Source organism: Sorghum bicolor, chromosome 4 (genome assembly GCF_000003195.3).
Source record: "Sorghum bicolor cultivar BTx623 chromosome 4, Sorghum_bicolor_NCBIv3, whole genome shotgun sequence".
Classification (NCBI taxonomy): Eukaryota; Viridiplantae; Streptophyta; class Magnoliopsida; order Poales; family Poaceae; genus Sorghum; species Sorghum bicolor.
In genome coordinates, this window is record NC_012873.2 from 55,855,894 (window position 1) to 55,880,256 (window position 24,363).

General features: G+C 39.7%; 4 protein-coding genes and 1 long non-coding RNA gene across 14 annotated transcripts; 3 read left to right on the forward strand and 2 right to left on the reverse strand.

The window, feature by feature from the left end:
* On the forward strand, positions 1,862-5,584 carry LOC8072436. Its single transcript, XM_002452374.2, has 6 exons — positions 1,862-2,202; positions 2,291-2,365; positions 2,822-2,855; positions 3,449-5,003; positions 5,144-5,237; positions 5,318-5,584. Exons 1-6 carry the CDS (start codon positions 2,123-2,125, stop codon positions 5,349-5,351), a joined length of 1,872 nt encoding a protein of 623 aa, XP_002452419.1. The 5' UTR covers positions 1,862-2,122; the 3' UTR covers positions 5,352-5,584.
* Positions 5,779-10,991, reverse strand: LOC8072437 (U1 snRNP-associated protein usp106). Of its 5 annotated transcripts, XM_002454100.2 has the most exons (13): positions 10,653-10,987; positions 10,465-10,517; positions 9,326-9,494; positions 9,163-9,226; positions 8,309-8,388; positions 8,058-8,214; positions 7,845-7,906; positions 7,704-7,763; positions 7,375-7,433; positions 6,986-7,067; positions 6,794-6,843; positions 6,451-6,675; positions 5,779-6,224 (listed from the first exon to the last, which is right to left on the reverse strand). In XM_002454100.2, the coding sequence occupies exons 1-13, from the start codon at positions 10,797-10,799 to the stop codon at positions 6,197-6,199; spliced, it is 1,236 nt and encodes a 411-aa protein (XP_002454145.1). In that variant the 5' UTR covers positions 10,800-10,987; the 3' UTR covers positions 5,779-6,196. The 5 variants fall into 5 exon arrangements, 3 of the variants coding, with proteins under 3 accessions (XP_002454145.1, XP_021315551.1, XP_021315550.1); XR_002452472.1 differs by lacking the exons at positions 5,779-6,224; positions 6,451-6,675 and adding an exon at positions 7,206-7,251 and having other exon boundaries at positions 10,653-10,991; XR_002452471.1 differs by lacking the exons at positions 5,779-6,224; positions 6,451-6,675 and adding an exon at positions 7,206-7,254 and having other exon boundaries at positions 10,653-10,991.
* On the forward strand, positions 14,132-19,974 carry LOC8056504 (TNF receptor-associated factor family protein DDB_G0272829). 5 transcript variants are annotated; one of them, XR_002452418.1, is made up of 7 exons: positions 14,132-14,342; positions 14,765-15,728; positions 16,122-16,241; positions 17,626-17,676; positions 19,478-19,606; positions 19,698-19,746; positions 19,838-19,974. XR_002452418.1 is itself a non-coding variant. In XM_021459768.1 (4 exons), exons 2-4 carry the CDS (start codon positions 14,835-14,837, stop codon positions 17,674-17,676), a joined length of 1,065 nt encoding a protein of 354 aa, XP_021315443.1. In that variant the 5' UTR covers positions 14,132-14,342; positions 14,765-14,834; the 3' UTR covers positions 17,677-17,756. The 5 variants fall into 5 exon arrangements, 3 of the variants coding, with proteins under 3 accessions (XP_021315443.1, XP_021315444.1, XP_002452420.1); XR_002452419.1 differs by having other exon boundaries at positions 14,161-14,342; positions 14,779-15,728; XM_021459768.1 differs by lacking the exons at positions 19,478-19,606; positions 19,698-19,746; positions 19,838-19,974 and having other exon boundaries at positions 17,626-17,756.
* LOC8072438 (BAG-associated GRAM protein 1) lies at positions 17,761-23,580 on the reverse strand. 2 transcript variants are annotated; one of them, XM_021459767.1, is made up of 17 exons: positions 22,935-23,576; positions 22,742-22,839; positions 22,561-22,636; positions 21,364-21,492; positions 21,201-21,247; positions 21,005-21,125; positions 20,782-20,898; positions 20,375-20,404; positions 20,185-20,284; positions 19,827-19,933; positions 19,569-19,715; positions 19,392-19,496; positions 19,116-19,262; positions 18,974-19,027; positions 18,526-18,589; positions 18,389-18,450; positions 17,761-17,953 (listed from the first exon to the last, which is right to left on the reverse strand). In XM_021459767.1, exons 1-17 carry the CDS (start codon positions 23,229-23,231, stop codon positions 17,846-17,848), a joined length of 1,809 nt encoding a protein of 602 aa, XP_021315442.1. In that variant the 5' UTR covers positions 23,232-23,576; the 3' UTR covers positions 17,761-17,845. The 2 variants fall into 2 exon arrangements, 1 of the variants encoding a protein (XP_021315442.1); XR_002452417.1 differs by having other exon boundaries at positions 17,874-17,953; positions 18,542-18,589; positions 22,935-23,580.
* On the forward strand, positions 20,278-22,023 carry LOC110434892. Its single transcript, XR_002452420.1, has 5 exons — positions 20,278-20,710; positions 20,808-20,947; positions 21,038-21,195; positions 21,665-21,781; positions 21,869-22,023. It is a non-coding gene; the product is annotated as an uncharacterized LOC110434892 (long non-coding RNA).

Here is a 24,363-nt window from a genome sequence, read left to right on the forward strand (position 1 = left end):
CGGCATATTATTATTTATCATGTCATGTCATGCCATGACATCTGCTTATTCCAACAAGACTTCGACTATAGATCCAAGCACGACCTATGACATGTCAATCGAAGGCTCAACTCTTACAAAGATATTACTAAAATAGACTTTTATCTTATCAATCAACCATAGTTTCTGTACATAACCCATATGTGCATGCACAAGTTATAGTTTATAGCAAGAAGAGAAATAGACACAAAAGGAGGATGAAACGTTAAATTAAAAGATATTTGCCTCTATTGTTGCACTAACTAGCTCATCAAGACATTGTGCCATTCTACCCTGACATTCGAAATACAAAAAGGCTCTTGACCTCTTGTACCCCTGCTGTGCCAAGACCGACCAGAGTTTATTGCGTTATATCAAAAGAAGCTGCCACGGACAACTACAGAAATGGCATGGTACAAGTCAATGCTCTACACAACACAATAATATAATGTCATGTTTTTGCTAACATGGAGTCATTGATGTAAGTGTTTATTAGAGTTAGATATCCCCAATGGTATCAACTTAGCTTTTCTTTAGAGTCTCCGCCATAATCACATATTCAAAGCTTAGGTGTGGTTATACATGTCTTTGTCATTGTTCCACTAAATGGTCATTTAGTCTATTTATACACGATCTGTACTACGTCGTTTCTGTTTAATCAGTCATTTTATCTATTTAAATGGGTGTTTAGTTTGAATAGTAGTTTTATTTAGCATTTAGGATAACACTGGTCTTCTCATTCACCCTGACATTATGAATAAACATAAACTAAGCACACGAACCATGTTGAGTTGATTACATGGTTACGCAAACTTGCACGGTGGAATGACTTTTTGAATGAAGCTGTCTAGGGATGAGCATTTGCAACAAATCGGCATACAGTGTAAGTCGAGAAATACAAATTACCTTGTGGTTGAATTGAACCTCAAATCACACTATAAAAGAGCGAGTTTTTTTTACGAAACTCTTCCCTTTTAATAACCGTTCGATTTAAATATCGTGTTATATGAGCTTGAGCTCTCCATCACCCGAGATCTTATATGATATAAGATGTAAGACTCCTTATAACCCAAGATTGCTCCTAGACTTCGAAAATAGAAAATAATAAAGCGGTCGATTCCCGCAACTGTGGTGGCCACGGCCGGATGCATCCTGCGGGTGGGCGGGCAACTGCGTGCACCGGGTGTGTGTCATCCCCAGCAACCGCCCATGCGTGCTGCGATTTCTTCCAAAGACGGACACGAGGCTAGATCAAAGACCTATAGAGTCAATCACACAGTTACTAAAATTGAGTGTTGCCAATAAAGAAAACACTCAGTTGTTCGTTTGGATTTCTCTTACGGTTGTATAATATTTATATTTATATTTATTTTATTTTTTATTTATATTTATTTTAATTTTTATTCAGACAAATCTTTGATTGCACAAAACTCAGCTTTTTCATACTCTGAAATCTGGTTGATCTACTTTTAACTGCACTATCAAAAAACAAAGCATGCAACAGTATATGAGTTAATATACCAGAAATTGATGGTGTAAACATGGGCCCTCACGTAAGACTGGTGTCGCTCCTGTAAACTTATTTAATATTTTATAGATTAAATAAGTAATTTAATATAGGGTTTTTATATTTACAAAATGTTGATGACATATACACAAATTGACATATCAAAATAGTTTTTCATATGGACATACGTGTCGCAGGTGTATATTTGCTAGTTTAATTAACATGTGAGTGCTTTTTTATTTTTTCAAGGAAAAAGAAACCCACGTGCAGTCTACCGGAGTAGTACTGGGCTGTCACCTTGTCACGGACCGCCAGCTCAGGTCTCGGGTAGTCGGGTCTCGCAAGGCCGACAAGGGCAATGCGCGCGCACGGCGCGCTCCACTCTGCCGCCACCTCCCGAACCGAACCCGCCCCTTCCGCTCCTCGCCTCCTCACTTCCTCACCTCCAGTCCGAGTCCCGGCCGGTCGATCCTGACGCCGGCCGCGTGGCTCCGCCCCCAAGCCCCAACCGCCGCGTCCCCCCACCCTTGTCGGCGAACGCCCGCTATCAGTGGCAGCTAGTTCCCTCCCTCCGCCCGCTATCTTGAGCGGTGGGTGATGGAGTTCACTTTCGAGGATGCAGAGGAACTGTGCTCGCTCGTTTCGAGCCAGCAATCCCACGTCGACGAGAAGCGGAGGTCGGTGCGGTTTCTCCTTCCGGCGCAGCTCCGATTAGAATGCACTTTCCCCGCTTCACAAAAGATTCGGGGCCCTCTTAATCTGCAGGTGGCTGGAGTCGACGGTCCTTAGTCCGGATGGCTGCATCAGGCGCGCGAAGCGACCCAAGTTTTTGGATGACGCGTAAGTGTGCGCCGACTTCTGGGACGAGAGTAGTGTTCTAGTCCAGGGTTTTGCTTGTTCCCTTTATTAAGTTCTCTGAAGCTTAGTGTTTTATTGCCCCAACCGGGCTGAAAAATTATCCGTATCATTATGAAATTTGATTTTGCAAAATCAGTGTTAGACGCATTTTGGGTGGTAATTTTATCATGTGTTGTGTTTGATTTATCATTGTGTATCTTAAGCACTTCTTTCATTGTAGATGCCATAGCAATGCTTTGATGCATTCTGAAAAGGTAAAAAGTGTTTTTTGCTAAATGCTGTCATTATGTGTAATGGCATCTATCTTGATCTGAAATGTTTCCACATCAAACTCTGTCTCGCTAATTTATATCCCCCACCCACCCACCCACCAAAAAAACAATCAGGATGTTTGTAGTGACTATAATAATTCTAATTGTTAGTTCTCTGCTTATGTAGGTACTTGCCTGAGTCATATATCAGGAGTGAAGATGTAAGTGTTTAGTACTTTAGAAAGAACTATATATAGTTCAATGTTTATTTGTTGAGAAGTCATATAGCTTAATGTTTCTTTTACATTCTTACTAACATCATGGCTCATGTACTATGTGCACATCTGGTTTCTCCTATCGAGTATGTTAGCTGGATATCCACTTTTTCAAATCCCTCCACCTATATGTTTATGTCTTTAAGGTGTTAGTGAAATATGTGAAGTAATCAATATTCCATTTTTCCGTGTATAAATTTTACACAAGAATAAATCAGGTGTGTACTGATTACTGAAAGGAGTTTATTTCAATAATGCTTAAAACTTATGGAAGAGCATGTTCTAGCGCCCAGTTAGGAACTATTGCACGTGGTACTTTTGTGGTATGTATGGTGTTTTTTGAACATGGTTCAATTTAATTGCATCTCTGCAAAAGTGTTTTTGTCATTGCTATATAAATTTTCTTTACTCAGCTTACAATCGCTTTGGTACCATTTCTCAGTTTCCTGATTTATACTAGTTAATATAACAGCAATTTTGGTTGCATTATGTCAGTTCAAAATATAAAATGTGAATTTAGTGGGGTCCATTTTTTTCAGATATCTTGTGATAAAGTGAGAGGTAGCATTAATAAAGTTTGGAGTTCAGAGTGCAATGGCTATACGCATCACTTAGTTCAGGAGGGCCTCCAGCTTTTTAACTTAAAGAAGGAAAATGAACCATTTGGTCTAGAATATCTTGGTGTCATGCAGGACACAATCAGCAAATTGACATATGAAATGCTTCATGCAGTGGCTTGCATCGTCAGTCATAACAAGTTTACTTTTGATAAGACTAGGTCTGTAATGGAAAAGATTGTAAAATCTCACCTTCCAAGTTACTTGGCCAGCTTGGATCAGAAAGACATGCTATGCCAGCTATTCAATATTTTTACAAATCCATGCAGCTATCGATCTGGTTCTGTGAGGCTAGTCACACCCGTGTCACCGCAACTTTTGTCTTCTATCAATCGTGCGTTGGATGAGCTTGAAGGAATGCCTATGCAGGGTCTTGTTGCAATGAATAGGAACATTAGAGGAAAACCGTGTACCCCAAAATTTGGATTAATTGCTCGCTCTTCCACAAGAGCACGTATAATCAAAATGGTAAGGAAAAGGTGCAACAAGATTTTAGCAAAGCTTGAGGAAGGTAATTACCTTCCAAAGAAATTAGCAAAGGCAATGTCAGTGGTGAACCTATATCAGAAGCAAAAGCTGAGCAGTGTGAGTATTTTGCAGTCAGAGTTCTTCCCCTTTGCAAAAGAAACTATATCTTTGCAGAATGATATCCTAAATGCTCTTTGGTCACTTCCAAAAATCACACATGAGAAACTGAAATTACTGCGCCCAATACTGGATCATGATTCTAAAGTTGAAAGGACGCACTTAAGAGCAGCTTTGAGGAACTACTTGACAGAATGTTTGTTTGGATGTGATGATGATCTACCAGATGAGGCCCTCCGAGCCATAGCCTTTATAAATCAGATTTCTAGACGTCAGCGTGTTGTCTTAACAGAAGAGAGGAAGGAGGCTGAGGTAGATGCTGTACTGAACTTAAGCAGTCATCTCAAAGCTTTAGCACATTGTTGTATAGAAGAATGTTCATGCGAAGAGTTGATTAGCTTAGGGAATGATTGCTGCAATGAGGATAACGATTTCATACTTTCTTGGACCAATTACTTCAATTTAAGCTCTGAGCAGCAGGAGGTGCATGAGCCTTGTCGTTCTGTTAGTTTATTGGGCACTGATATTACGAGAGGGAGTTGCTGGGGTGAAACTATTGGCGATACACATAATGTCTCTAGAGCTGGTTCCAAATCAGAAGTACTTAGGAAACATTGTGACAGGGCTGAAGACTCTGGAAGCACTAGGCATTGCAGAGACAATGAAGCTGTTAACAGTGACATGGAGCCCTATGCAGAGATGTCTGTTGATGCTAACCATTTGAAGAAGTCAAGATGTTCGGAGGTTACTGCAATCTGTGATGAAACTTCAATATTGGCCCATTCGATTATTGGGCAGATTTTAGACGAATGGTTGCCTACGGAGAACAATGAAGTGGACAAGCTGACTAGAGGCCATGTTGGAGGGGGATTGATGCCTCAAGCTCCCCAAGGTACATTGTGAACCATCATCAAACCTTTTCCTTTTTGTGATGTGTTATGTGTAATGGGTCTATACAGTTTATACTTCGTAGTTCGTAATCCCTTTGTAAGCTGATGGCTAATGGGTTTCTTTTCTTGTTTCCTATGCTAGACGATGATAATAGGCCCGCTAATTCAGCAGAGGCCATAGAAGGTGACATTTTTATTCGTGCAGTGGAATGTGTCTTGCCTAATTTGCCAAAAAGGTTGCCCTTTATTTTCCTTTATCCCTCTTTTGCGCAATCATGCTCTGTAGTTTTATAATACCCTGCGTTTGCTTGTGCAGTTGCATAGACGAAGTCAAGAGGCTAATGAGCTGAGCTAGCAAGTAGTACGTGAGAACGACCTGCAATGGAACCTATGGACCCGATAAATTTTCGATTTTGTTTCTTCAAAAAACTTTATCAGACCTGTGTATTCTGTGGTTGTGACTAGGCACTTCCGTTTGTGGCAAGCTTTTCTGCATATACTTGATGCTATCGGGGGTGTAGTGGTAATTGTGCATCCCGTCATCGGAAATATGAACGTGAAGCTAAGCTCAAGCAATGGCAAACCATGGTCTCTGCTGTGAATCCACTATATTCATGTCCAGTGCAACTAGTTCATCCCCAATAATCATAATGAAATTTCAGTTAAGAGTTATAGTAATTTAACGGTCAACAGAGTTTGAATTCCACCTCTACAACCGCCTTCACTAGAAAATATGACGTGTTACAGTTTGAATTCCACTTCTAGAACCACCTTGACTAGAAAACATGACATGTATTGCTGTCACACGTCCACAACATCAGCGTTCGTATGAGTAAAAACTTGTTGCCAGAAATCAACAATGCTGAATAATAGATACTCTCCATTCTAAATTGCAAGTCATTCTAGCTTTTCTAGACTATGCTTTTGCTACATATATCTAAATATACATTATGTCATATACATGGTAAAATACAATTTGGAACTGAGGGAGTACATGGTGTAACATTCTGTTTACGATAAACACCAGCTAGCATAACAATATGATTAGCATAGATTATGTCAGATTCTATCCGTTATAATGCAAAGAGCTGATGCCTTTCTCCAGTTGGACCTAAGCCCCCTGTTAGAATTCCCGAACAGAAACACTGGGGCAATGCAATCTAGCTCCCTAAACTTCAAGGAGGCTTCCTTACTCCTAGTACCGATCTCGTCGTTCATAACGCCTGCAGAAAGATGCAAAACAAAGTCAGATACACCTTTACCAAAAACAAGTTAAATAACTTCTTTTTTTCCACAAGAAGTTGCAGTTAATAACCTTGCTACATTCTATCCTTGTTTAAAGACAAGTAGTCAACAACCAGTGTTACCACAATAGCAAGAGATAATTAAGAAAGGAGCTCTTTGGAGTTCCATTAATACATGTGCTAACTGAAGTAGAAGTAAACATACCCAGATCGATCATAATCCCTAGAACTTCCCCTTGGTGAACGTGACCTGCGGTGACTTCTGGAATCATAACTACGAGACCGCCCGGAATCTCGTTCTCTCTCCCTGTCATGGTACCGATCATGGCTTCTTCTGCGGTCATAGTCCCTGTCACGGCTGCTGCTGTGGTCTCCTCTGTAGCGATCCCTGCTCGAAGCCCTGGCACGTTCCCCGCTCCTTTCCCTGGACCTGGTGTTAAGTATATTAGATGAAGCTTTGAAGACTGCTAGCAGTTCTACACTATCATAAATAGAAATACTGAATTGTTACTAGCAAGGCTTCAAAAGGACAGGGGAAAAAATATCACCTTCTGTCATACTCAGCTTGGTCTAACTTCCGTTTTTTGTTCTTTTCTTCCTGTACATATAAAAGGAATAGAAACAAGACCATGTCACCCTCCCACATAAAAACAACCAAGCACTAATAAAACTGATCCAAGTTCAGTAAAAGAAATCCAGTAAGCTTCACTCAGAAGACCACACAATTTACAAAAACAAACCTGCAGTTCAGACAATCTCTCACGTATAAGCATATAACCCATATGAAGTTTCCCTCCAAAATGATCTGCCAGGCGACGGTCACTGTGGGGCAAAAGGGAAATTAGCTACGCTGGTAACTGTAAATTATATACGTTATCGTATAACATAGGTTTATGATAATTTATTAAAGCCTTAAAAACTACTTCGCATGGTAATAGTACATGTATAATAAACACGCACATTCTTTAGCTGCAAAAGTAATCCTCGTAAAAGTGGGCCCAAAAGCCTGCTGGTGAAAAGGGAGGTACATAGGCCCGTCAAAAGCTGAAGAACTGTTAAAAAATCCAAACTCTGCGATATCCATGGTCCTAGTGGTACAAATCAATCCAGCAGCTAAACAAGAGTTTACCTGTCATATACGCTCAAGAATGCTCCACATATGTCGCACAGGCGTAGCTTTTGATCAGTCTAAACAAAAATAGATAAAAAAAAGATATTATTACAATCAAAAATACCACAATACAACTCTGTCTATACTAATATTCCCAACAAGAATATGTGAGAAGAGATTTAGCATGTAGATATTTTAATCAGGTACACAGAGTAAACAATAGCATATTAAAAATAAAAACTCCCATGACATATACATAGAAAAGGATACAAGGATTTTGAATAAAACTAAAAGGAAATCATGACTTTTTTCACATGGAACGAGCAACGGCAGTTCACGAAACTTACAATCTGGATATGAGTTGTCATTTTTGTAGAGTCTAGGACAGCCTGTGGTCGGGTGCTCAGCTGGTTAATAATGACAAGACAATCCTGTCAATTAAACTGATAGAATTCTGACAAAGTTAAATATTAAAAGAAGACACCAACCTTCTTCAGAGCTTCTGCCTCATCCAACATTTTTTGAGCTTCATCAACCATTCCATTCTCACCTGTTCAACATAAAAATAAAATTGAGAGATCACTAGACACCTCATGATATATGTAAGGAGACAAGGGTAGAACAACCATGTCAATAGAGATTTGCATTTATAGCAGTTAAGGGGAAGTATTGGAAGTAAAATAAGAGCAAAAGGTAAATACCTAGTTCTTCTGCCTTTTTCAGTTTCTCGTTTATCATTTCTTGTGTCCGTGCATCCGGAGCAGCAGGGGGAACAGGTGTAGTTGTTTGAGTGGCATTTTGAAGAAAATTTATTAAATAAGCACGGTCTTTGTTAAAAGCTTCAAGTAACATCTTTGCCTGGAATAATATAACAAAAAAAAACTGATAAATGTGTGACCTCGAATTTGTAAAGAATTATTACACAGTAAGAGAAATTCAGCTATATAAGTACCTGCTCTTCTGCCCTTTGTTCTTTTAGCTTGTCAAGTTCTTCATTGGCCCGGATTTTTCCCTCGGTGTTACCCTCAAGATCTAGAGTACAAGGTAGACCATATGCCAAGACGAAGAAGTTAAGGTACTGAATGTACCAGGAAGAAGGCTTCAAAAAAATTGCTTTGGCATAAAGTAAACACAAAGAGAAACCGAAACTACCAGAGTAAAAAAAAATCCAAAACAAGGATGGGCTTTACTCCATTATTACCTGACCATTATAGGCACGATAACAAGAAAGTTACTAGGTAAGTCAATAGAGAAGGTCAAAGCATTTTAGGATGGTTTGATTGTTCAGATCAAATTTCCATGCAGTCATGCCTTCAGCCCTTCACAGTGAGTTTAGATATTTGAGAAAACACTACATGTTCTAAGGATTTTTTTCAAATACATTGTCCTGCTATTTCATTTACTTTATCATATAAACGCTATTGTTAGAGGAGGTAAAGCAAAAGGACATTTTTTTTAGCCATGTGGGCATGCACTAAAACAATAGTGATTGCTAGGTTATTGGTGTACTATACATAATTGTGATCAAATATGCAAAATACTAAAAGAAACAAATCATACATTTCAAGAACAATATAATTTCTTGTCACCGAACAGTTCCCATGTTAAAAGTTCAAAATATACTAGGCCAACTCAAGGCAAAAGAAGAAAGAACATGCTACTATCAAGCTGTCATAAACATGTCAATCTCCAAATAGCATTAAGCATATAATAGAGTGAGCAAATCATATGTGTGAACACAAACTTCTTTATTGTTGCAGGCCATGATGGAATGGAACACATAAAAAATACGACGACCAAACTTACCAAAAGCATCAATATCCTTCATCTTCTGCCTAATTTGTTTGGATAACTCCATTACTTCTTTGGTCTGCATAAAGCACGCATAAACTTCATTGCTCAGTTTATCCAAATAAATGAACAATCAAAGTTAGTTTGGCGGGAACAGAAGTAGAATAACAGAATGTACCTGTGTAACCTCAGTGACAGAAATAGCAATAGCTGCCTTAGCATCCTCCTCCTCCAAACGTTTAAGGGCTCTCTGAATCTTCCTTTCACACTCGACAATTAGTCTTTCAATGGTTTCTTCCAATTCACGGTCATAGTTATCTGTACCTTTGGCTTTGGCTTCTTCATATCTATTGACACACTCAGGAAGACACAGAACTGAGTAATTTCAACCAATTGCCAACATACAATTAACAAAAGAATGGTAATAAGGGTGGGGGATGTAAGCCAACAACTCTGCACTATTAAACAACAAACACTGAACCTCCAGGAGTTCGAGTTTCACTCAAGACCACAATAATCCACAAACAGAGTCACACCTAGTTATCCAGCAGATTGCTTTATCACCAATTCAAACCATTTGAACCTAATGTGTGCACAATGCCACAAATGATGATTATTAAGACGAAGTTCATTGATTAGAAAAAATAGACAAAATATCATGGGTGCCTCAGAGTTCACTGCTGGCCCTAGCCTCAGGGAATGCATCAAAACTACCATACCGTCAGAGCCAAGTCACTAATGTTGGTACACACTGTGTAGCAAGAGGAAACTTGATTCTGAAGCATCCATAAAGCAACCCCATTGCCTAGATCATTGCAAATATGAAGCTACAACACAATGCTAACCTAACAAAAGATTTTATGCTTCATCTCAATCATCATGGAAGTCACAGGATAAAAATAATTGTGCAGTAGCATCGCATGTGCAGCCACTCAGGTCACAAATTGCAAACAAATATCATAAATATCGAACCCAATAGACATGCCCAATTCCTTTCACCATCACCTCAGAAATACCAATCGAGTATGCACTGGCTTCCTACCGAACCCTTAGGCAGAGAAAAAAAGAATCATCAAATGCATAATGTTATGAATCGTTGAGGGGCCGTTCGGTTAGGGAGATTCCCGGCTAGGAATCATTCCACTCGTTCACAGATATATAAATTTGAATATCATTCCTGGCCGGAATGGTTCCTGGCCTCTGTTCCAGGTCAAACGAACGAGCCCTGAATTGGTTTTTACACATCAAGCATCACTCAAAAACTAACCCCCACAAACGAATACACAAAACAAAGTAACTCTTGGCTTGGAAGGATACTCTTTGCGCAGTTGCAGCGAGTGCAGCTTCGGGCACGGCCCCATGTCCATCTTCTGCAATACACAAACAAATTAAAAATTAAAAATCGCTACCAAAACCCAGGAACCACACGACAACCCAGATCTACTCGAACGTTCTAAATCAGTGACGTAACGGAATGAGGGGGACCAGGGCAGTAGGGCACATACGGTAAGCTGGAAGAGGTCGTGGGGGCAGAGGCCGGCGAGGTAGAGGCGGCAGACGTCGCGATCGTAGTACTTGCGGCTGACCTCCCGCACGTCGCCGTTGCGGTTGGCGCCCATGAGCTGGTCGAGCTGCTTCCGGATGGCGTCCATGTCGACGTGCGTGGGACTGCGCTCCCGTCCCCTAGCCTAGGGTTTTCCCTTGCGAAGAGGGCGAGACGGAGCGGCCGCAGTGAATCGGGGCCGTCTGGCCAATCGGACTTCCGAGGAGGAAGATGGATATGGGATTGGGTTGCAATACTGGATGCACTCTAGACGCTGGACTCTAGACTCCAGAGCGTGGCGGTGGTTCGAGTTGGACACGAGGCCACAGCACGGCTCGCGCTCGACAAAGTGACTTTGCCTTGTGGGAGGGGTTTTTTTTTTTTTTTGTCTCCAAAAATTGTCATCAATTTTTAAGCCTCGTGACATTTGAACCTAAATTTGTGCATCTTCCAAAACTTTACATTGAAATATTGCTTCAATTTAAAGGCCACGTTTTGCTTATAGACTATAATTTCGTAAGAAAGTTTTTCTAAAAAAGATTAATGCTAAAGTCCGGATCCTTACGGCTATTGGTACATTTCAATTGGAATTTTATCAAAATTTTATTTATATTTAATAAGCTTCCACATAACTATTTTTTATGATGTAACAATTTTTTAAGAAAAGAGAGAAAATAAGTCTCATGGAAATTAAATCCTCTTGGCACGATTATCAACTATGGGGGTGTTTAGTTCCCTTTTTATCCAAAAATTTTAGTTTTTGTCCATTATTTTGCATAGTGGAACTAAACAACGTGCAAAATTTTGGTAAAATCATTCTCATTTTCCATTTTAGATTTTGGCCTCAATAGGCCAAAAAAAAGCCCAAAAAACCTCAATAAGCTATAATAAGGGTAATAAATTCCGTATTTTGGATGGAACTAAAGGTAACCCTGAAAAATTGGTATTTTGCACTTCATCATTCTAAAGTAGTTGGTAGTTTGTATTTTTCATTCCATAGAGAACTAAACAGACCCTATGTATGAGCCATAAAATTAAATGTCTATGAAACTATAGAATCTTATTTCATTTGAGTCTATATGATATAACAGTATTCAAAACATAAAACTTTTCACTAAGATTGGCTTAAGAGTTGGCTCATACCTTAGAGTCATACCGAACATACTTTATATACATGCAAGTTTTAGTATGTTGCTGCTATCAAGCCTAGCGCATGAATTGATGTACAAATATACATGCTACAGTTTTTTTTTCTCATACATGCAAATGTCTCGCTCCGACTGAGCCAAGTTTATGGAAAAAGAGGATTTTTTTTTCTGCATCCTAGATTGTGCGACCGCTTGTGGATCCCCTCGATCAAGCTAAGGGCCTGTTTAGATTGGGAACAAAAATTATTTGGGTGTCACATCGGATGTGTCGGAAGGATGTCGGGAGAGGTTTTTAGAGACTAATAAAAAAACAAATTACATAGCTCGTCAGGAAACTGCTAGACAAATTTATTAAGCATAATTAATCTATCATTAGCATATGTGGGTTATTGTAGCACTTAAGGCTAATCATGGAGTAAAAGATTCGTCTCGCGATTCTCAACTAAACTGTGTAATTAGTTTATTTTTTTATCTACATTTAATGTTTCATGCATGTGTCTAAAGATTCGATGAGATGGATGAAAAAATTTTCGGTGGGGAACTAAACAGGGCCTAAACAATTAATTCTCCCAACCATTCAAGCAAATGGCGCAGTGCCGATCCCATGGTTAGAAGTGACAAAACCAATTAGACTCCTAAAGCTCTATACTTTAGGGCAACTTTTGTGTTCAGTCTGTATGAAGAAGCAAGAGCCTGAGATATATTTGTTGAGCAGGGAATAACATGGGATAGCACGAAATATGGTTCAATTCCATGCATATCCAACCTAGCAATAACCATAACTCCTTGACTAGTTCTTGGTTGTTCGCTATTAGCCTATTACGCATCACATGCATTGCCTAAAATTGGAAGTTTTTTTTGGATTGAATGATAACACCATCACCTTGAAGATATTACATGTTCACTAAGTGTTGAACAAAATATTATTTTTTATAATATATATTGGTGATATGCTTAATTGCTTAATCAAATCTATACCTATTTATAAAGAACCCTATATTTTCTTCCGTCCTGCTCCTGTTCACCCTCGGTTTGCCTAATCGGTCGCCTCCTCCGTCCAACTTTTGTAGAAGGGCAAAACCAAAATAAAAAACATTTTAAGGTTCCCAATGTAAAATCTCCTATTACTTTTCATAGCCTCTGCTATCTGTCTGTCGGCGCACACAGCCCATCGACAATCGGTAGGAAGAGAGAAAAAAGAATAAAAATTTTTCTAAGGTTCCTAATATAAAATCTTCAATTTACTTTTCTTTTATTTTTTAAATCGGCTGAAAATTGATAAATGTATATTAATGTATAGAAAAATCTAAAAATTATAAAACAAATTATGTTCAGCTCCACATACGTAGATCTATGCAGTAAATAAAAAATATCACAAATTTTAGTACACTTTTTTGTTGAAAATGCTTGCCTATGCTTTTTAGTGTAAAATTAAAATTGTAGTTATCTTGCTCCAAATTCATAGAAAAATCTAAAAATTATAAAACAAAATTTTTTCAGCTCCATATATGTAGATCCATGCAGTAAACAAAAAATATCACAAATTTTAGTACACTTTTTTTTGTTGGAAATGCTTGCCTATGCTTTTTAGTGTAAAATTAAAATTGTAGTTATCTTGCTTCAATTATTATAAAAATTTTATGGTAGCCTATTTAATGTGATGCTTGATTCATATTTTATAGCAATCCTAATCTAAATAAAAAATAATGCTAGCATCAAACTTCTCATGTTTTAATATAATACTGAGGTATATTAAGAGGTAATATTAGAGTGAGATAAGGTTTAACTATTTTCTATTATTATTATTAAATAAATATGTCTTCAAGCTACATATATTATAAATATTAACTATCTAATATCATAGATGTTATGGTTATCAATAAAATAAATTATGGACTTTAAATTTTATAAAAAGGATAAATATAAATAGATATGTAACATTACGTCATCACTTTCTAAGGTCATTTGATGTTTTTCTTCCGTTGCAACGCACAAGCATATTTGCTAGTCATTATGAAGCAAGACTTAATCTCAATTGTACGACAAACAAACATGATGTTCCATATGTGATTGACATTACGAAGAAAATAGCGAGCCAAGGTGTATAAAGGAAACGTGACACAATATGTTCTTATGTGATGGGATGCATTTATATTATTGAATATCCTTCAAACAAACGGAGACAACCCAAGTGTATCATGGCTGATGCTAAAATTTAGTTTATGCTAATGTTGTTCGCTGATTTATTGACTGATAAACCGTGATAAGCTCGATAATCTCTAGCGATATTATTATAAATAAATAAATAAAAATCTCTAGCAAGCCTCAACGGCCCAACCCAAAGCGGTCCGGGCCCCGGCCCTCCCGCTCGTCAGTCGTCACCTCGCCGGTCTCCAGTCTCCTCACCGCTGCGCTGCCTCCGGCGGGAGTCTGGGTGATCACGTCGCGTCGCCGCAACCAAGCTCCCGAGTCCCGATCCCAACGACGACCTGCCTTGTTCAGTGGTAAGCGCCGCACCCAACCTCCGCCCCCCCCTAAGCCTCTGAACCGGGCCGAGTGCTCGGGTCATCGAATCGCGTTCTTCTTTCAATTTGTGCCTCGAGAGTGCGGTGCTCCAATTCGATCCCAGAGGCTCCATACAGTGCCCCTGTTAGGGAGATAACTTGCATCTAGTTTTCTTCATTATCTCACTTTAGTTGTTGATGGCCCGAGCCGCGCAGGACTCTCGGAGATGGTTCTGGCCATCGATTCCCTGTTTTTGCTTATGACTGGGTGTTGCAGAACATTTCGCCCTGGGACTCTGGCTTATCTGGAGATTGTTTCACATTTATATTTATATTAGTAGAATGTTCATTGCCATGAATTTCCTTCACTGTACAAGGATAGATGTTGACTTTTTGTTTCTAAATTTATATTATTGTGTTAGTTTCCTTTTCTCAGGACACTTCTGTTGTACCAATTGAAGCACACCCTTCAGATTTTCATTGGACAGACTTATGAGTGCGGTCGAGGAAGATGGCCATAGTTCACGGTGTGACCTATGCGACACCGATGTTGTACATAGCATGGCAGAAATCTTGCTTTGTGGATTGGCCACAGCTTCAGTGGACAGCACCACGGGCGATATATTCAAGAGCGCATCTTCTGTAGTTGTTGCTGTGAAGACCGAGCTAGAAAATGATCTGCTTGCGAGAACTGAATCGCTTATTCGTGAGTTTGTGGATGGAGCCCAGGATCATTCAGATCAATTAATGAAAGCGTCCACCAGGCCGACCGAGTTCCTATCAGACTTGATTGATGACTTTGTGGCTTCCAAAAGGAACTTGCTGAGCCATGTGTCTGGGTTTTTGTCTAGTGAAAGCCGCTTGAACAAAATTAAAGATTTTATGCAGAAGATGGAGAAGGAGAATGTGTGGACACTGGACGTAAGGCAGGCTACCTCAGAGACTATTCTTGAAAGCATAGACATGAAATGCATTTTCCACTGTCCCGAAAAATTTGATGAGCAAGACAAGCTGGCTGACCATAGAAGTCAGTGCAAGTTTAGAGTAGTGGACTGCAAAAATGATGGATGCTCAATTTCACTTTCTGCTATTCGTATCGAGGAGCATGACTCCATCTGTCCATTTAAGGCCCTGCCATGTGTGCAGCTGTGCGAGCAACATGTTATGCGTTGTGAGATGGAAAAACATTGTGCAACAGTTTGTGCTATGAAGCTTATTAACTGTCCTTTCTACCATGTTGGATGTGAAACAGCCTTTCCACAAGGTAATCTTGAGAATCACTGTTCGAAGCTACTTCAAACGCATCTGCTGTATGTTCTCCAAGCAAGTACAAGACAAAATGCTGCTGTTAATGATATGAATCAACGATTACAACTCCTTGAGAAGGTTAGTATATTCTTTATTTGACCCTCTTTAACTGGATTTAACTGCGTCCTATAGAAGTTTGAATGTATATGCAAAACCCATTTTTAGTTTACCTTCCTATTTTGCCTGATGTATGTAAGCTCTGAGTTTAAAAAAACTGACAGTTATTTAACTCAACAACTAGAAGCTGTGAGTAATTGTTGAACCAGTGAAAGATTAAACATATTTATCAGAAGGCAACTATGCCTCTATGTGCTGGCATAGCTTTGCCAAAGCGATCAATGTGCTGGAGTAGGTGATATATTTCACACCAAGGTGTATTAATTGGCTCCTACTAAGTCTTGCAACTTGTACTATGTTTTACGGTTTTCCAAACAAGAGATATGGCTTGATTCTTCTTTAATATTGTTACAGGCTCAGTCACTTAACGAAATCTCTGGGGCTTTAGATGTTAGGTCCCTCACTCTGATAATAAAGGAGCAAGAAGCAAAGATCAAGAATCTCGAGAGTGGTATAAAAGCACAAGAGGCAAAGGTGAAGAAGCTTGAGAACGAGTTTAGGTCAAGGAATGCATGATAACTGTTGTAATTTATACTTCCTACACAACCCAGAGTGGCATAATTTAGGACATGTAAATAATCAGTAGCACCAACATACAGTTTGCCATTATGTTTTGTTTGTTCATGTAAAAAATATAGATAACTGTAGGGTTTAGAATATAAGCTTCTCTTGAGCTATCTTTTTAATTTGATGTAATTGATGTTTTGACCTTTTTTATACAATAAATGTTCGGATTATTATGGGGATTAGTTGTATCTGAATCGTCTGTTACGGTGTTGGTTTTGTCCCATGTTGGCTATCTTGTAATTATGTTAGGATGTTTGATCGTAATTTAGAAGAGTAGAACAATGACATGGTCATTCATATAACCTTCTGCCTTATGCAGAACATCATTTATTTTGTTATTAAGAGTAATTCATAAAAAACATTGATAGGTTCTGGACTTGTAACATATATAAACCATGCTTGTACGTGGCAATACTAATGTGATTGGAAGCATTCACCACGTGAAGTGTGGAATACTCCTTTGCAAATAGAACATTGCCAATCACTAGAGACAGATCTTTTGTGCAAATATATTGCATATCGGTTATTCAGCTATATGTCAATGCATGGTAGATCTTCCACTCAAAGATATCACAATGATATTGGTCTCAAAAATAGTCATTAAGCTGCATTGATTGCATCCAATGCTGGTGTATGACGTCACTCACTTTACTAGTACTTCCTAAAAATATGCTTCTTGCATGCAAGCCGCTCCTTATAATGGAAATTCTCATACTTGTCTTGCCAATCGATTTGGACTATCTGAGCTGTTTATTTGTGACTGTTACATTGCATTATGCAGTTCCTAGCTGATTTAAGCATTGAAGGATTACATATGATTAAAAATTGCATGCGCATTATTGCATCCCAACAAAGTATCAGAAACCATTTCTTCTGTTTTCCTGTTTGATTTGATAAGCATCTACCTCATCAAGGTTAGAAATCCATCATAGAAGGACACATGTCAAATTGTCACTACCAATATATGTTGCAATACAGGAGTTTTGAAGTCCGAAACTGTCAGACAAGTTACCAGGAACTGATTGGTATCAATGAATGAGGGGAGAGATTTCTGTCCTGTGTACTCTTTTATGGGAATATTATATTATAGGAATTGGTTAAGGTAATTTAATTAACTTGCACTACTACATCAGCAGGTCAAATTGCACTGGTCCTTGCAGAAGTTTGGAGTTTCTCTTTTGTTTTGAGCATTGTATGTAACATCAATGTAACCTATCTTGTTCTAGGTAACTATTATGATTACTTGGTTTATGTACTGAATGACACATCATACTGGCTCACTACTTCGCAGGAATGTCTCCATGATCTGAAGCCTCTTCTTCATGTGGATGCAATTCCATAGGTGGCTTCCCACTGCACTTTTCTTGGATATCTGCACAATGTCATTGCTGGTTTGTCTGTTCCTCAGCTTTTGGATGTGACCACAATCACCCTGCAAAATCTGCAAACTTGTTTGCACTGCACTTGTATATGTGCATGGCACTGTGTAGGTGTTTTTCATCTGTAGGCTTTCATGGTGAAGATGCCATCACAATTTCGTCACTGTCATGGCTATTTGACTCAGATTTGAGGAAATAATCACAAGCAGCCTCCAAAATCTTGCAAACTTCTCTCCGGTACTGCACAAGAATACACGTCATGTCAAGAACAAAAACTATCAATGGTGCTTCTGAAAATATCAGTATTAGGTTCACTATTTGATCTTATGCTCGATATAACCAGAGGTTGTGTGGTGCAGAGTCAATTCGAGTCGCTTCACCATCTTTCTGTCACATTCCTAATTGAGACTAAAGAGTTTTGTCTCAAGCCTAGAACGTTCAGCTATTGGACTGAGATTAACACTGGTCCTTTCTGACTCAGGTTTAAGACAGATGAAGTTTTAAGAGGCTAGAAATTATGGTGTTATAAATTGGTCGAAGAAATTTGAATTCTGAAGTAATTACTGTCTTTCCATTATCTTGGTTTATGGAGTTGTGAAATATCAATGAACCCTCATTGTCGCCAGTGCATATATTCTTTAGCTAGGAAACTGTATCGAAGGTGTCATTGCATACCTCATCGGTTGCTCCAGATTTTATTCTGGATTGCAATATGCACCATTTCTTCATGTTTACACCTATTGTTGCAGAAAGATAATATTATCGGAAAATGTCCTACTGAATAGATTTTATGGAAATGCAATTCAACTAACCGATCTTTATATTTACTTGACATGTCGAACTGGAGGTTGTTCTTAGCGACCACCTGCAGTGGATCTGTAAAAAATGTATCAGCAACAATTCTCCCTGTTGAAAAGATATTTATGTTCGTACTAGTAAAATCAAATAACACAGTCTTGTATGGAAAAGAAATGGTTAATCTTTATGTTCTGTTAACTAGCATTACAGATTCAGTGATGTATATAAGCGTGTGACTGCATTAATTCAATAAGTGTTAAATTACTTTATACATGTGCAATATTAACTGAAGAAAGACATAAAATGTGGAAGGTTGCTATTAAAAATAAATTATTTCTATAAACACATAAGTTACTGAGTCTCATATAGAGCTACTAGTTTGCTAATAGATACCTTTCAAATTCTTAAAGTATTCAAATGACTACTATTCTTTAAGAATGTACTATAAAAGATGCTAAATACCTCAAAGTAAGAACCAAAAGGAACATCATGTGCCTGGTGCTTTGTCTCATAGACCTGAAATCAGACAAATATTCATTCTTTCGTCAATGAGAAAACTTCCCCAAGAAATTGCAATGATAAATCTGCTCTAAGTTATAGTTACCAAGTTCCTTTTATCCTTTGAGAAAGAGGCATGCTGCCATTCTGTCACTGTGGTGTCTGGAGGGCACAAAGGACTGTGGCATTGTGACCTGAAAGTCACTTCACGAACCTTGCCACCGTACTCTTCTGAGGCACACCACCTGCTCAGCTGCAGTAAAGAAAATATTATCTATTAAATGATGTTGGTCATCACTGTTAGCAGTCAAATTAGTAGCAGCTTCAAGAAATCAACATGAACAAACAGAGCATGTTGATAGTGCAACTGACAAATAGACACCTTCAAATTTGTATCTTTTCTTGCATCCCTGTATTGTTGGAAAAACATTGAATTGTCACCTAATATTGTACTGAAAAACTTCTCAGGTGTACCAGGGAAGAACTTCTGCAAGATGAGTTAGAATTAGGAAATGGGTTATGCATCAGAAGAATTGGAAAAACAAAGTTGGATGCTCACACTGGTTACATCTGCAAGGACATGGTCATTGATGAAAGGTTGGAATTTTATAGCCTTTTCAGTGTTTTTTTCTGGTATCTTTGTGTTGTCTGACTTACTGCAGAACACACTGTTATGTTCTATTTGTAGAAGTACATGTGCTCTCACCTGTTTATGGGAGAACAAGTATAAACATCAGGTTAGTTTTGGCGAGAAGATATCAAAGCATAAAGTTTGAACATGATGTCGAAACATAAAATTCAAACACATACTAAGTACCTGTTTTTCAGCTTCCAAGGTTGCTTCATAACTTTGTAGTGCAGCCTCTAGAGCTCTAAATGTACGGTTTCTACTCCAGAATGATGCAAAGGTATACCTGATCCTTCCTGAAAAATTAGACGGATGCTCAAGCTCAACGGTAAAATTCTCTTCATAGTTTTGCAACATGGAAGGTGAAGAAAATATGACACATATGTGATGGTGCTTTGTCTGCAGGAGTACTTGAGCTTGTAAATACACTCAACTCTCTGATTGAAGTTTTCAGAAATCTTGCAGACAAAATCCATAAGGCCTACTTTTCTAATTAGGTGTATGCTTGCATGTAACTTATTAAAAGTGCCAATCAAAATTGATTTACCATTTTGACTGCATGCACGAGGTGTTCCATGTCCACCTGCACCAGCATTAAGAAAAATAGTAATTGCTGGATTGATAAGAGAATGCTGACTTCTTTTTATCTGCAGGATAAATTCATTTGTATGTTAGCTCTCAATAAAAGAAAACAAACACTGTTTGTATGCCAGAAAAGGGCCATATGGATTGCATACCTCGTATATGTCTTGCAATGGGATAATCACCTAAAAAAATGCAGGTCTTAGAGAAGGAACTCAATGATATCATGTAGGGATAAAATATGAAAAGTTGGCCTGAAAGTTTTTGTCGCTTTTTAATTTGATACTGTTATCTATTGGTTGTGGCAGTGACCTTATTTGTGCCAGTTAGCTGCTAGAAGAACAACTTAACTTTTACAGATTTTCTGAGGCATATGAAATGATATTATCATGTGCCCTGCCCTCTCATCATTTACAACTGTCCAAGGATCAGTTTGGGATTTGAAGAGAGCTGGAGAGAAGCCTAATGCACACTTTATCTTCAAAATCACTGTACGCACCCTCTAATTATATATCAAGCAGCTATATTAAGTCCAGGAACCATTTTGAAAATATTTGCTTACATTCAATTGTTTGGAGAATACGTTAGAGTGGAAGCACAAATGCCATTGGGAGATGTACATACGGCCATGGAGCAAAAAACATCTCTCCAGAGCACAGGAGTAACTTTGGTGAACAATCTGCAAGGATAAGAGATAAATTGGATGTATCAGTAAATTATAAGTTCTGGTGAGTATACGATACTGCACGCCTACATATGGCATTATAATTTGTTGAGAAAAGTACTTCATCATGAGGAAGTTTATATATGATTTGCAGGGGGCCAATGCCTTCAATCATCGTTTGGCGTTGCTTATTCAGTACCATCTTTCTTGGGGATTCAGCTCCATTACATTCTTCAAAGGAGCTGGAAAATATGATTAAATTGGGATCATGTTTACATTCAGAAATGCTGTCATTGTTTCTCCGAAAACAAGGTTACCTATCAGAATCTGGAAATGCTTTAGTTGAACGAAGACGCAGGCAGATCTGCAGCCAGATGATTTTGGATTGTCAATACATGCTGAAATTCATTGAATTATCAAGATGGACGCAAGTGACATAAAATATTCAATCACAAATCTTCCATAAAATTCATGTCTTACCTGACCAAATTTGCTGTCCAGTTCATACCAACTAGCCCCGGATTCATTTTCAGTGAGAACAGCTATGGTTACAGATCCAATAACTTTGCATTTGCACAAAGTGTCCCAATCATATATTGTTATGGTTACCTGTGCAGAAAGTAGCAACACATGTCACATGTTTTATCACAGCAATTCTGGCATCAAATATTCTTTTTCGATGTTCTCAACTTTTTATTCACAGCCACATGAATTTAGTCGTACTTTACCTCTTTATTTCATTATATTGAACTTATACAGTTTGTTTGCTTGTTAATCTTAGTTGAATCATTAGCACGTCATGTTAATGTCGCTCTGAGCTAGGCTTGCGCCTGGGGCCCGCACACCAGCCACTATGATGCTATGACGATGCTTCGGAGAAGCTATGATGCTTCCATCCGTACGTTCAGCACAAAGCATATGCACGCCATGTACTCCCAAGTTTAATATACTGCTTGCTAACGGTTCTTTACATTACTTTCTGCAGGTTGGTATCCACAACTCAAAACATTGAGTTCGATAGGTCTAACTTACGCTGTCATGTGGACCACTACTCGTGAGTGAGTCTGGGGTGGGATGTTGTACGTCGTGGGAATTTTTATCCTGGCACATGATTATGACGCAGCAAATCACTTTTGTTTCTATTTTATGTACTTTTGAATCAAAATTCTCAAATGTCAAGCAGCAAAAAGGAAACGGTTTCGCTGTTCCTTGAAGCTTCTAAAAAGCTGACACTTGTAGTTCCTACTAGCAGTACTCTGCAGTGGCAAAGCAACAGTTTTTTTTTTTTTTTTTTTGAGAGAAACAAGGCTGGCGTACACCCTGGGCCATCTCTAACGGAGCATTTGTCTAGAATATCACACATAAACTGTTGCTGGTCTCTCACGCTTGGGGCAAACAGAGAGGCAGTGTGGATGAATGCATGGGCTCGGTTTACACTGGTGTTGAGGCATCCATCATTTTGCTGGGAACCTGACACGTCCATGATTGAACTGAATGTTCTAGCAGGCATGGGAAGAGGGCTGGTTGTCTAGCTAGGTGGCAATGCCGGTGACTCTATAGTAAATGGAACTAGAAAGATGGATACAGTGGCAGGCTATCACTTTTTTTTTCCAGCTGTCCGCGCACTTCAAAATTCAAATGCAGAGGAGCTGAGGACGCTGCTGTTTTGTTGCTTACCTCAACCGGGAGTTGTTCAACCAGGAAATTGAACTCCTCTCCCCACAGAGGGTTTCTCTGGCTGGGCACCATGGAACTGCACAAAAACAGTGTGGGCAGCCTCACCTCGTTGAGAATCAAATCATTCACGAGCTCGGCCTGAATTAAGAATCAACTGTAAGCAAGTAATAATATAAAGGACCTGAAACGCTTCTGGTCGGCGCAGGAGATGACGGCGAAAGGATCGGAGCTGCCGTCCAAGTTGGCGCCGATCAGGTACTTGGCCGAGAGCAGCTCCAGCTGAAAAGCACAGATCGATGATGCATATATGAACTGAACGCGTAAAAACAACATCGGCAATGCAGGTGCAATCGATCAGAGTTGCCAATATTTACCTTGATGATGTAGCCGCCGCCGCCACCACCCTGAGCGCAAGTGATTTCAGAGGCCGCCTCTCCGCTCGCGCGGGTCCGGCGGCCGCGGCCCGCGGCTGCTGCGGTGGCAGATGAACGCGCGGACGACGAGGGTGGCGTGTTGCCGCTGGCGGCCGCCGTGGACTTGGCGTGCTGGTCCGACGTCAAGAGGAAGAGGATGAGCGCGGCGATGAGCAGCGCCGTGGCGGAGATGGCGACCTCGGCCTCCCACAGCGACGGCAGGAGCAGGCCCAGCGCCCACGACAAGCACTGACCCATCTATCGCCGGGACCGGGAGGATCCGAGCGAGACGATGCAGAGGGCCGCGCGCGGCGAGGTGACGATTTCCAATCGTTCGTCTGCTCGAATTCGAAGCGAAGGCGTGTGTGGGACTGTGGGTTTCTGGGAAATGGTGGGAAGCAGAGGGGAGGGAACGAAGGCGATCGGCGGAAGGCCTGCCACGGCCAGTGCGCTGGAGCATTTAAAAGTGGGGAGAGCGGAGCGCGCGCGGGGTCGTCGTCGGTGAGAGCTACTAGCGGTAGCGGTAGCGGTAGCGGCTGGCGGCGGGGAGCCGAAAGATGCAATGATTAGCAGGTAGGTGCGTGCGGCTGGAGGGCGATGGCGGAGCACAACGGTGCTCCACGGCGTGCACCGCCGTCAAGGCCATTTTTTAAGGGATGCCGTGGGGGCGTCTATACGTCATATGATATACTGTACTTGTTTTTTTTTTTACTACTGAACGGGACAAGGAGGAGAAAAAAAGGTATCTGTTCTTAACACATGTCAAGCAATTTGTTTTACGATATGCAAGCATGCGATAATCTGAAACAAACACAGCCCACCACTTAAAAAAAGAGGGTTTGTTACGATATGCAAGAGCTCAAACGAACATGCATGTCCCATATTGTAATCAACACGCGAGATTGTTACGCAAGTAGTAATATACAGTATGCAAGCTAAAATAAATGACATTAGAGATGAGTTGAAGATGATAACAAAATACTCGTCTATTGTTGCATACACACTATGATTGGAATTGGCGGTCAAGCGTATGCGTTAGTCAATTTGGAGCAGCAAAGCAAGTGTTAAAGCAACTAAAGCTACATCATGAGGCTCATTATAAGCTCTTGGGGCCAAAATGTTAATACTGATAGCTACTACCATGCCACTAGTATTAACTTAGCTACTTAAGGTATTGGCGGGTACTAGAAGAAACACCGCACTACTTGATGAGACCTGAAATCCAATGATAAGCCAGACTAGGCACTAGAGTATGTAGGGCCGCACATCAAAGCTTGCCACTTTCGAATTGGTAGCTCATGTAAGCTCCAGAGGTCTGAGGATGATACCAGGCTCTGGCTAGCTAGCTAGTTGTAAAGAGAGAGGGAGAGGATATATAAAAGAGCCGTAC